Here is a 13,140-nt window from a genome sequence, read left to right as displayed (position 1 = left end):
TATCAGAATGAATCATGTACTATCAGAAAAAAACAATGAAACGGTAATAATATCAAAATATTAAAGACAAATATGTTTTAAAAAAATATTAACTTCGACTAGGCTACTTTTTTGTTTGGAGTTTTTGTTGTTTTTTTTGTACATTTTGGGGGCTGTATTATTGAAATTTTATATTATTAAAATTTTAAAAACATGCAAGTTAATGATGTGAGGGTTGGTAAACAACAGCAGATGTTTATGTTATGAACTTTCCCTTTAAAGAATATTTACTGTATGTGTGTATATTCTGAATAGGGAGCACATGGCCAGGGCCTTTCCATTCCCCCTACAGAGTCACATACATGCATGAAACCTTTCACACACAATGCCACATTCTTTTTAAAGCAGGGAGAAAGGATTATGTCCGTGTGTGAGAGAGAGAATGAGAAAGAAAGGGAGAGACTGATTTTTTTTAACAAATTTATGTTTGGGCCTCACTATTTTTCTCTCATTCTTTCTTATTCACTTTTTCTCTGGAGTTCATTTTGTTTTCATCGATTTTGGGTGGAGAGCTAAGTAATCCCAGGATTGGATGAGCAAATTCACCAATCAGAGACAGGCAATGGCACTGCCAAACCCAGCATGCTTGTCTCCTTACACGCCGGTAAAAACACACATCTGGAAAAGCGGCCTATTTCCTTCGCAAATTCAAAATGTACGTTATAACGTTAGACACTCTGATGACAGATTGCATCTTGGATCCTCGTTGTTGGACAAAGAACAGGTCTGGTTTTAACAGTGGGCCTCACTGTCCCAGGGCAGAGTATGAAGCGGGGAGTTGTGCTGTGGTGAAATGAAGGCTGAGTCATGTGGTAGGTGTGGAATGCTTCATTACAGGCATGCTTCAGACTCGCCTTGGATCGTCATGGAGGCCAACGTTCTAATTTGGTGTTGGAGGAGGATGACTCTGAGTATGTGCATAAAATGTTCCTCTGTCTCTCTCTCTCTCTGCCTGCTGGCTGTGCTCCTTGCCTTTCCTGAAGGGGACTACGTGTCCTTGCCAGACTTTCCCATAAACACACACACACTACGCATGTACTACGGCACTTCTCAGCCTGAGAGTTTTTATGGGTCAGAGAGTTTACTACTCCACACAAACACACTCAGAAAGGAGTGAGAAAAAACAGATAGAGACAGTAAAATAAGAAAATGCATGTCACAATCAGTTCCAATTATTTGTATTTTTTTAATTATTTGGAAAATCACAAGGCAGTGATGAAAAAATATCCTCAAGAAATCAGGATGACAACTTCAGGTGCTTAAACATTTTGTGAGAAAAGGGTTAGTTTACCCAAAAAAGTATCTGGCTACTCTTTTTTAATTAAAATTAATAGAAAGCGAGGCTGCCAAGCTCCAAAATGACAAAAAATTGTCATTTTGGCATTGTCACACCATGTTTGAGTCCATACAACTTTGATATTACATTCGGTGGAGGTGTACGTGTACAGTGAGCATTTAAATGAAATTATCAGCATGGTATTTTTCTATAGGTCAGCTTGTGGAGAGAAACGCATTTTTGCAGTGTCAGTGTCATTGACTGCACAAATGCAGCACACAACCTATTTAAATAAAAGCTCTAGTATTACGCTTCCTCATTTTATATATTGCCAACTGTAATATCCAGTTTTTCTAGAATGTACTTTGTGGTGTAACACCATGTCTTAACCATACGCAATGCGACAAGATTCTAGTGACAAGCAATTTTTCTGTCCACACAAGATGCGACACGACGAGACATGACAAAATCAATTGAAAATCACAGCCAATCAGAAGAGTGTGGGCAGAGATCTCAAAACAAAATGAATAAACACATTATCAAATTCATAAATATTACACAATTTTAACATTATTAAAAATACATATTGGGAGACTGTAACAACCTTCGTCATAAAATACACTTGTTTGTTCACATTGAGTTCTGAGGTGAATTTGAGGTGAATCATCCATTGTCGATTTCAGGATGGCTATTAAGGTCACACAAAATGATATTCAAACTCTCAATAAATGATTTTAACATTAAAAAAGTACATAATCTGTATATTATCACTGTCATACGTTTTATGCTGTTGCTCCAGCCGCAATGTCGCATAAATAGTAACTGTTTCTAAAATATAATACCCTGTAGATTGTCGTGGTTGGCACAAAAAGTCTGAAATAACATGGAAAAGATACCTTTTGTTGTGTGTCGTGTTGCGTTTGGTTAGGACACGGTGTAATACCGCAAAAGCGGAGCAGGGTTTCATAACCCCGGGTAAAAGCATTCCTTTAGACAAGGTTAAAAGCAGGGTTTTAAACACAGGGGGTAAGCAAAGTGTGAAAAGCCCTTTTGAAATACTGTACGTTCAACTGTACGAAATACTGTACGCACATGCTAAGTTTTCATTTCAAAACTAAAGTATGCGTTGGGCTTCAATGTGTAAATGTAGACAATATTCTCAACAGTTGTACTACCAAGGAAACCAATTTGATTTATTAAACTACTGGGTGACCTATTCCTTTGAATATAATCTTGTTATCTAATTCTGCTAGTACAAGTTAACAAGGAGAATCCCTGTTAGAAGGGTGAAGAAGTTCATGGGAACTACATGGTCGACGCCTCGTAGAATTACTGTCAACAAGCAGGATTACAGTGGAGAACGGAGGGAGAACAGGCGGAAGTGGCTTTATGGCCTGAAAGCACACAATCACACAAACTTCTGACTTCTCTTAAGAAACATAGATATATAGGTATATGCTGATATACGACACTCTCCACACGTTGTGTTCTGTTAAAGGAACAGTAACACACTACAAACATAACTTTGAGAAAGCTATAAGCAATTCATCGTTGTGAAAAAAACTTAAGCCGGGCCTACAATGTGCGATTTTCGTCTGTTTTTAAGCTGAACTCTTAAGCTGACTCTTTTTTTGAATCGGGACGAATTTCAGCTTTGTTTTGCGTCGTTTGTCATGCAGTGTACAGGGAGAAACGAGAGGTGATTAACCTCTTCCGACCGGCAATAGGATAGTCGGATGAATTTCTTACATGTCAGAAATGTTGGTTGCCCCTCGTGAGGGTATGGTACAGTTGAAGCAGAGCTACGAACTGATTGCCCTAAACTCACTGATGTTTCTGCAAGAAAAAAGTTAAATTTCCTGCATTTCCTCTTTAATGCAGCGAGAAAGAAAACGAAAAGAGGGGGATCTTTAAGTTCTGTAGCTATCAAACAGCTGCAATTTAGCAAACTGTTGCTTACCTCCAGTTCACGTTGCAAAATGGATAAACCATATTACCCACGTCTTCCAAGCCAACTGCGGGTCCATATACGGCAGCGCCTCTTTTATTAATTTACTTGATCATTCATTTACTTGTTTCACTTTTTACTTTCACTTTATTTACTCATTTATTTAATATTTACTTAATTGTATTACCACGGGAAATGTGAACCACTGTCCATCATTTTGCAATATTCAACATTTAGGACATTTATCATTTGAGATCGGTTCATTCCCTGACATTCACTGCAGATTTAATCACTCTTAACACACCTCACACCACAGGAAAATCTGATAAGACAAAATCGCCTGCAGCTTGAAAAATATACAGTATTTTGGAGCTATAAACGTTGACCATAGCTCTCCTTTGTACGTTCATGAGAAAAGCTTTGTTGAATTGAGGACTTGAATAATCACCTCAATTTCCATTTTTCTCACTAAAACCTATTGAAAAAAACACTAAAACCTTTATTTTATTAGAAAAACATATATCTTCAGAAGATATATATAACTGCATGATATGCATTAAATACTTATGAGACATTTGCATTCTTTTTGAAGCTTGAAAGCGAGTCAGTACCCACCATCGTTGTACGGAAAAGCGCGACTAGAACATTTATGAACATTTCTCCTTTCGCGACCCTCAAAAGACATGCAGGTTTGAAATGACATGAGGGTGAGTAAACAATGACAGAATTTTGGGGTGAACAATCCCTTTAAAGGGCCATGAAACAGTAAACTACGGTAGTTTCAAGAAAACAATGCTCAATATTTTGGAGCTATAAAACATTTTAAAGCTGCAGTCTGTAACTTTTTTGGGTTAAAAATTATCCAAAATAGATTTTTGAGCATAACCTTAGCTCGATTCAAAATGTTAAGCTTGTAATAATGTTTTTAATTCCAGTGGTACTGGTGGATTCCCGCGGGAAACTCGAGCATGTCTTTGCGTCATTACGTCACATCTGTACACATAAAGAAGGTGTCTCGGCTAGTTGGCTATATTGCGTGTGAGGATGTTGGAGGTGGAGATTTATAGCCTTTTCTCACAGCATTTGATATAATTAAACTTATCAATTTGATGGCGGATCCAGAAAGGTTCAAACGACAATCACCAGTGACAACTGGAGATTCACCCATTGTAAAACGTGAAAGACTTCGGACTTCGGAGAAAAAAAGAGATTGCAACCGGCCCGTGCGAAAACAAGGATAAATATCAGAAGGGCATTAAATATATTCACGCAATGCTGATGTTGTTAACATTAACAATTTGAGAACAAAGTATAATTTGCACGGTTTGACGTGATAAGCGATCATTAGATTTAATCAGCGCGATTTACTGCAATGTTTTTTTTTTCCTTAGTTGGTCAGAACAAAAGTGGATGTTACTTACTTGTTCAGACGACATTTTCTAGTGAAAATTCTTATGTTGGTCATACTTCCAAAAAGTAGAATCTGTGATTCCGAATGACAGTATTCACACTGGCGCGGCACATTCTCCACAAAACATTGGATTCATCCGTGCTGTGAGTGCCGAGGCACAACACACGTAAAGGTAATAATTCTGCGAATAACTGCAATTGCAGATTTCGAACAGAGATGGCGACAAAGAGGAAAAACTACGGACTGCAGCTTTAAAGTAAGGCCATGTTATTATACAAACAGGGTGGAGATGTTGTAAAATAACTGCTAAAGCTAATGCTAGTTAACGCTAGGTTAAGAAGCTTAAAGACAACAAGAAATCAAAATTCACCCGATTTGCTTATTTGACGATGCTGTGTGCCATTTTTTATTTATGTTGAAATTATGAATTTGGGGTGTTTGGGCACAGAAGAGGGCTTTTCTTACCAGACTTGGGGTTGCAGAGCACAGGAGGGCTGCTGCTGAGTGTGGGGCTGCTGCTATAGTAACCACTGCTGCCACAACTACTGCTCATACTGCTCCGCCGTACCGCTGACACCACCTTTATCTCTTTAGTGGGACTGACTGAGGGGAAAGAGATAGAGAGAGAGAAATTAGGTTAGATAGAGACAGTATTAGAGGAAGTGAGAGAGCGAATAGAGATCAGTTAAAATCCACACGCAACACTTCTGCCCGCTGAAAACACCATGATCCAACAATTTATATGGTTGTGGTGTCTAAACATCCTTTTTTTGCATTTACTAACTAAAAAAAAAAAAAAAAAAAAACAGTCCAGAGGGAAACATCAGATCTGTTAAGAGTTCTCCTCTTGATGAAAATATACCATATGGCAAACAGCATCATGAACACGTATACAACTCTTTAGCAATCTAAATGAACATACCATAAACTTCTAGCTTTATATAAAGCTAATTATAATTGCTACAGCCAAACACAAACCCCAACATTAAAACTTTTTTATTATAAAAATAAATAAAAATGATTTACCACTTAAAGGAACACTCCACCGTTTTTTTGAAATAGGGCTTATTCACATTCTTTCATACATTTAGATAGGTGGGTAAATGCATTTTTGTCTCAGTGCATGCATTGTTTTAGTTTGACAGGGTCGGTGCTAGCTTAGCTTAGCACAATGAATGGAATCCTTTGTTGCCAGCTAGCATGGCCTGAGTAAAAGTGATAAAAAAACAAAAAAAACACGTAATTACTTCTTGTGGCCTGCGTATTCACAACGAGTACAAATAGCGATGCAGATTAACACTAGGCGATTTCCTAGGCAGATATTGACTTGGGACTATATTAGGGGGAAGCACAGGCGAAGCACTGCTACTTAGGCGAAGCACTGCTACTTGGGCGCAGAGATATCACGCAACACATGAAATCCCACGACTTCCGTCAACATACCGGTGTGAATAGTAGCTGCCTGGCTATTTTCCCAACAGTACATGAATGGCGATGAACATGGCTGATTTTGTAGTACTCGATTTTTTTTTTCCGGTGTGATAAAGTGAACTGGAAAAAACGCCCCACGCCGAATAGACCAAATGGAGAGCTGTCCACAGAGTAAGTGATTATTTTAAACGACACATGTATAGTAAACTGCTTGTAGCCTTCTCCTCATAGTAGTTATACTAAAACTCCTGAGTCAAAAGAACCAGGCTAACTCGGTGAGAGAAATAGCTAACTTAGCCCTCAGTCATTTCATTTTACAGGTAAGTTAAGTTAACGATAACAGCGGTTTTTATTTTAGTTTGGTTGTTCATGCTAAACAGGTTGAATTCAACATGAGGTTTAACTAGAGGAGGCTAACGTTATTTGAACTGTAGTCTATATACAGCTTCTCAGCATCTATCTTACAACCGAATAAAGACACAGATTAACATAAGGAAGAGTAATAAAAGACAACTTACATGTGCACTTTGTTCTGCCTGTGCTTTGAAAATAGATGGGATGGGGACAGCCGTATGTTTCAGACGTAGTACCGTCTTTCTGGGCCCATATTCCATTTTTTCAAAGTAACTTAGTCCTCCGGTGCAAAATGCTCTTCGCAAACACGATACTGTTTAATTTTGTAGAGAGGCGTTGGAGTACAGATCTCCAGAGCAGTTAGCCATTTATTTCTCAGTTCCACATTCGATGGAATTCTGTGAAACATTACATTCGTGTATGTCCTTTGCTTGTTCTCACAACCTTTTGCTACGCAGGTAATTAACGTTACCATGTTTGCTGTAACTGTAGTTGTAACTTCTCAAAAAAAAAAAACAATCCAAAAGCGAAGATACTCGGTGCAGGTCATGCGTGTTGTTGTTCTTCTTCTGTGTTTTGACTCGTTGCAGTGCACACCGGTATGTTGACAGAAGTCGTGGGATTTCATGTGTTGCGTGATATCTCTGCGCCCAAGTAGCAGTGCTTCGCCTAAGTAGCAGTGCTTCGCCTAAGTAGCTGTGCTTCGCCTGTGCTTCCCCCTAATATAATCCCAAGTCAATATCTGCCTAGGAAATCGCCTAGTGTTAATCTGCATCGCTATTTGTACTCGTTGTGAATACGCAGGCCACAAGAAGTAATTACGTGTTTTTTTTGTTGTTTTTTTATCACTTTTACTCAGGCCATGCTAGCTGGCAACAAAGGATTCCATTCATTGTGCTAAGCTAAGCTAGCGCCGACCCTGTCAAACTAAAACAATGCATGCACTGAGACAAAAATGCATTTACCACCTATCTAAATGTATGAAAGAATGTGAATAAGCCCTATTTAAAAAAACGGTGGAGTGTTCCTTTAAAACTGAAATGCAAAGAAAGAAATAAATATAATAATTCACAAGGGTCTCAAAGGATATATAAACAAATCACTTTTCAAATAGTCATATTTAATAATGTTTATTTATGCTTAATTTATTTTAATTTTTAAGCATTTTTAAACATTTATTAGATTTTATTTTTATAAAAATAAATAAGAAAATAATTAACCCTATTTTATTTTTAGATTAATCCACTCCTTCATTTTTGAGTAATATCACTGTGAAATTGATTATATTGTCAACAGAACTAAAAATCACTGATTATAGACCTTATGCGCCAGAGAAACAAGCACACAGCCATCTTTAGAACATTGTCTTTGAACTTTCATTTTTGCGGTAGCTCTGTGCATTTCAATGGCATTGCTGTCGAGGAGTAATTAGCTGGTGAAGTGGATTTACTTATTGTAAAGTTAACGAAAGTTATCATGAGGATTGTAATGTTTAAAGCAGATGTCTTAACAAATGTCAGTAGACCGAGAAGATTTGAAAACGAGCCGTTCATTCATAATTACGTAAGATCGCTGTGAAAATACAGACCGGAAGACAAAAGACAACGAGCGCAGCGCTGAAAAGGGACGGGGCTACATAAGGTCTATACTGTAATTAAAATATGCAATAAGTACAGAAAACAGTGTTGGGTAGCACTTTATTTTACAGTCCTGTTTCGTATGAACATACCATGTAATAACTGTAAAATAATGTGCAACCCAGTGTTGTGTAGTTCAACACTGATGACTGATGTAGAATCTACCTGATTCAAAGTCAAAACATTAAAATTCATGTACTTGTTAAGTCAACATACACACTCCACAAGCCCGTTAAAAATGAGAGTTCATATTTTATTCCGCTCTGAAAAGAGGAACCAGTCCCAAGACAACATGAGCTAATTTCTTTTACTGACTCATGACGGCGTGATACTGAATCTACAGGCAAATACTGAAAAACACTTGATCTGAAACAACTTTACATTTACTGTAATACATTATTCAGTGTGATAAATGCTAAATTGCAGCTTTATCTAGTAGTATAGCACCGTGTGCCGAAACACTAGATCATGAATCTAAATTAAACTAAGCAAGCATCAAGAGAACAGAAGTAGTCTTAAAAAACTGAGGTTAAATTTATAATAATGACTAATACAAAATAACTCAAATGGAGTATAACTAGACCAAAAAGAAGGAAACCAGGCAAAAGGGGCATGTTGTGCTTGTTTGACATGCTCACCTTTCACATACTCATCACAACAACAACAAAACATGATATGATAGATTCAGCTGACTAACTCTCCCAAAGAGGTCTGGAATCTGTGCAGATGAGAAACTACAACCTCCCCTATTTGAACATTCCTTACTTTCAGTACACGAACTATGTGAACTTCCCCCTGAGAGCTCTAGTAGCGTACATAAGCACTGACAGAATGTGAGAACCTCTAAACATCAAACTGTCAATCGAAATGAACTGCTGTGGACTGTGGATGTAATGTCTATTCAATTCTGCACTCACCTGTCACTGTAATGCAATGTCATTGAATTATCTTGATTCAGGGGTCTTTGTCAGCCAATACTGATATGCAATTCATTGTAATTTATTTGCTTGTTTATTTGACTTGCATATCATGTAATAAATCTGATTATTAAAAATGCATTATATATTGAATATTATATTTTTTTTTAATAAATTAACACCTTTTAGCTGATTAGATAAATCACTCTTTCAAAACACGATTTCAGCCACTTCCTTACTACAACACTGAAATTGATTTTGGTTGTCCTAACTTTATTATGCACTGCATCAACAGCAAATTAAAATGCATGAGACCACATCCAAAAGTTCATTATCTATGTGCCACTGCAAATGATCACAGTTGTGTCCACTAAACCTAAAAAAAATCAATATAATAAAACTACAGGGTGTAATGAACACCGGTGTGCATGCATTCTGTGGATTTCCTTAATGATCATGGACTAACCTGAAAGGAAGCTGGTGTTTCCCCCGTCAGAGCCCTGTTTGCGCAGACAGAAAGGGCTGTCCTGGTTCTCCGGTATGCTGCGACAACGCTCGTTCAAAAGCTCCATCAGTCGTCGTCGCCGCCGGAAATTCATTCTGAATTGGTAAAGCAGTCCTCCATCCACAAAGTGGTGCTTGTTAGAAACTGGGGGAAAGAAAGAGAAATGCAAAGAGAAAGAAGGTCAAATGTCAGTTTACTGGAATTAAAGTCATGAACCGTCAAGCCACAATGGTCTAAAACCTAGAAGTGAAAGACAGAAAATACAAAACTCAACCCAATATCCTTATTTTGGATTGTACCTTCAAGGCTTTTGTTTTATTAATTTATTAAATGTAAAATAATATTCATGTTTTATTTGTTCATTTAATTTTTGTTTATTTTACCAAGAGAAGGGGGCAGAGCAGAGGTTGGCAAAACAGCAGAAAAAGCTGAAGTGCCTTCTTAAGAGTTCTTTTTTTTCTTCGTTTGCTAGAAGCAGGAGAACCAGTTTAACCAAGTCTAGAGAGTGAGTGAGTGTGTTTGTGTAAGAATCTCATCCCATAATCCTATGGAGGAGTCACAAAGCAATCCTGAACTCCCTTCTTGCATAATATCCCATGAGTCATCATGTTTCAAAAACAGTATTTAGTTTTACATAAGAGCATTAACTTTCCCTTTTTATTACCATGTTCAGTGCTCTACTGTGTTATTATTATGCCATGTCTCTAATCACAGGACCGTTAGGAGAAGGCAGGAGAAGTTCAATATGACATTCCTCCATCCACCACTACAAGTAATGTGTTCACCGTGTGTGCACATTCCTTTGCTATCAATACATAAAATAAAATAGTCTTTCTTAAAAACTGGGAACCTTTGAAACAAGCAAAATCAAACATATATGTATTGGACAGTGAAGCATAGTGGATGCATATGGTTTGTTGTGCAGAGGAATGCAGATGTGTGTAGGAGAGAGCTGAGCTAAACACTCGCTCATTGTCTGACTATCACTGCCTGGTTAGTCTCGCAGAACAAGTCTTTTGCCTTTCCGCAAACAGTCTGGTCCATTTTGCTGCTTATTCTGGCCAAGAAATACCCAATTAGACAAGAAGGGACCACGTGACAGACGTATAAAGTGGCCTTTATTATTTTTTCCATTATTTATTTTGAATTTTGTGAGCAAACAAGCAGTCGTATATTATCTTAAAGAATAGAAAAATGTATGCGAGGAGCCAATGAGCTCGCTGCTCATCCTTCAAATACTTGGTCAGCATTTGCTTTAGCAGTTGCAGTGCACTTTTAGAAACCCTCCAGCTTCCCCAGCTCCACCTGTATAAATCTGCTACGAGTAATTCATGTACGTTATATTGTACAGCAGCATGTGCATGTCTTACTTGCTCACAGCAGTGTATGTATTGGCAATAGCAATTCCCGTGCTTGCTCTGCAGCAACAGCAGCAATAACCAACACCAGAGTAGCAGATCTATTCCGCAAAGGCCAAACATATCAACATTGCCATATCCATTACCATGCCAAACACTCTGAGAGTTGCCATGACAGAAATATATGTATGTGGTCAGAGTGGCATCCAGTCTATGGGCAAAGAGAGATAAACTGTATTATTATATGAAAGTTGAAAGAGTATCTTATAATCCATAAAGGGCTCTCATATCTCAAAGCAAGATTGTTTTTTTGTTTTGTTTTTTAAATGTACGTTAAATGCTCCAAATGTAGTGTTTCATTTAAAAAATGTATAGGCAAAAAGTTTAAATTTTGCAGAATACACTTTTTTTATATATAACTGTAGTCCCATCCTTTTAACCAAGATTAAATCTGATGTCTTGATTGGCTTCCAGTGTGAAAAAAAAAATGTTTCTAACTACATTTATGTGATTTGAAATCCTATTCAAATTTTACTTTAGTTTCAATCGCGTAAAATTTTACTTCAGTTTCAAACGCAGTTTCTGCTTTGATCAGATATTGTGTAGCTTTTCACTTTCTCACGCCACATCAAACGTATAAATGTCAGATGTCGCTGCAGGAACAAGGTCGTGTTGTGTTGTTGTCAATGTGTGATCTTCATGGTCCAGTGATGAGGTGATACCACACAAGTCCTCCAGTCAACGCTAGTCGGCCTGGTCCACCACACACCTTTATCAATTTTGAGAATTTAACACAACGGCATGGAATAAAGCCACGCAAAGGTGTATACCCAATCTTCATTAAAATTACTGTGTTACCAGTGCTGATGCAGTTTTATGCGGTATTTGATCTTGAAATTAGCTGATGACAAATAAAACGCAGCTCAGATCTGTCGCTTTCGATGACGTGAACTCCACTGAATTTGCACATAGCACGGGAATTGAAGATTGGATTTATATTTGTTTTGCAGAGACACATTTGTGTGGCCAAGTGTAAATGGAACCGTTTTAACAAATCCGATAGCTATCTGATCAGTAAAAATGCATGAAGTGACCAGATGTAAATTAAGACACCACAATTATAGTGGCAAATATAGTGAACAAGAACTGCAACAACACTGATGAAATGTGTAAAAACATTGATCTTTTCAGTAGAAAAAGGATTGGATTTTTTTCCAAAATAAATAAATAATGATTGTTTCATGGACATAACTCATAACTTAGCAATAAAATCGAACGGAAATAGTATCATATAGCCTCTTTTGCACAAGGGGTGTTGTGACACTCAGCTCTCTGAAATAAACTCTCCGCTCACTGTGTCTTTTAGGCCTCCTGAACAAAAGTCCCACACACTGAGCCGACTGTCGAGCACATGCAGTCACATTCAACCCACAAGCAAAAGCAGGAAAAGCAGAGAATGTGCTTTCTGGTTCTGGAGAACACTGCCGTCTCCACCCTGATGAGGGGAATGAGTTCATATGCTGCTGTGTGAAGCATGATCGTCCTTTTTCAAGCTTATTTATCGTACAACTGTGCAGTGCAACTTTGGCTGGCCGTGAAACAGTCACAACTGATTTACACACACTTCTCGACACAGTGCAGTGCTGCAATTTCAGGCAGTTCCGCAATTTCAGGGGGCCTCGCTGCTGACAGTTAAAGGCTGTCATATCTTCACCCTATCCCTGGCCCTACCGCCATGGGCAAAATGATGAATTCACCTCTAGTTTTTTTCCACTGATCTGTTGGTTTAAAACAGCAGATTTCCTGAGATGCCCTGCTCATGTGTGTTGCTGTGTTGACTGTATCCAAATGTGTCAGCTAAATTCAAGTCAGCACAAACCTTTGTTCAGTTATGTGGTTTTTGCATTATGTAATATCTGTATGCATATGAACATAATATAGACATGCTGATTCAGATATTTAAGTGCAAGACTAGAACACATCCCAGAAGGCTTTACTTAATTGTGTGGAAAAGTTCTCCGTAATTTAAAGGATTAGTTCAATTTAAAATGAAAATTAGCCAATGATTTACTCAAGCCATCCTAGGTGTATATGGCTTTCTTCTTTCAGGCGAATACAATCGGAGTTAATATACTAACTCATAGTATAATATAAAAATATATACTATACATATGTTCGGCCAAACAAACATACGCAGTCTACTTGCCCCTAATGCGCAACTTACGCAACTCATGACGTCAGAAGTAGCGTAGTGCGTCACAGCG

At 37.8% G+C, this 13,140-nt stretch overlaps 1 protein-coding gene across 1 annotated transcript in view; it reads right to left on the bottom strand.

Annotated features, from left to right (window-relative positions):
* deptor (DEP domain containing MTOR-interacting protein) overlaps positions 1–13,140 on the bottom strand; it is a 36,205-nt gene that overhangs the window by 9,131 nt on the left and 13,934 nt on the right. Inside the window, exons 6-7 of the mRNA XM_084088328.1 lie at positions 9,480–9,662; positions 5,140–5,277 (exon numbers count right to left, since the gene is read on the bottom strand). Coding sequence (XP_083944454.1) covers positions 5,140–5,277; positions 9,480–9,662 — 321 coding nt within the window. The remainder of the gene's footprint in view (positions 1–5,139; positions 5,278–9,479; positions 9,663–13,140) is intronic.

This window comes from Abramis brama (genome assembly GCF_963993115.1).
Source record: "Abramis brama genome assembly, chromosome: 17".
In the NCBI taxonomy this organism is placed as follows: domain Eukaryota; kingdom Metazoa; phylum Chordata; class Actinopteri; order Cypriniformes; family Leuciscidae; genus Abramis; species Abramis brama.
Note: the sequence above shows the minus strand (reverse complement) of the source record. Positions and strands in the feature narration are given on the sequence as shown.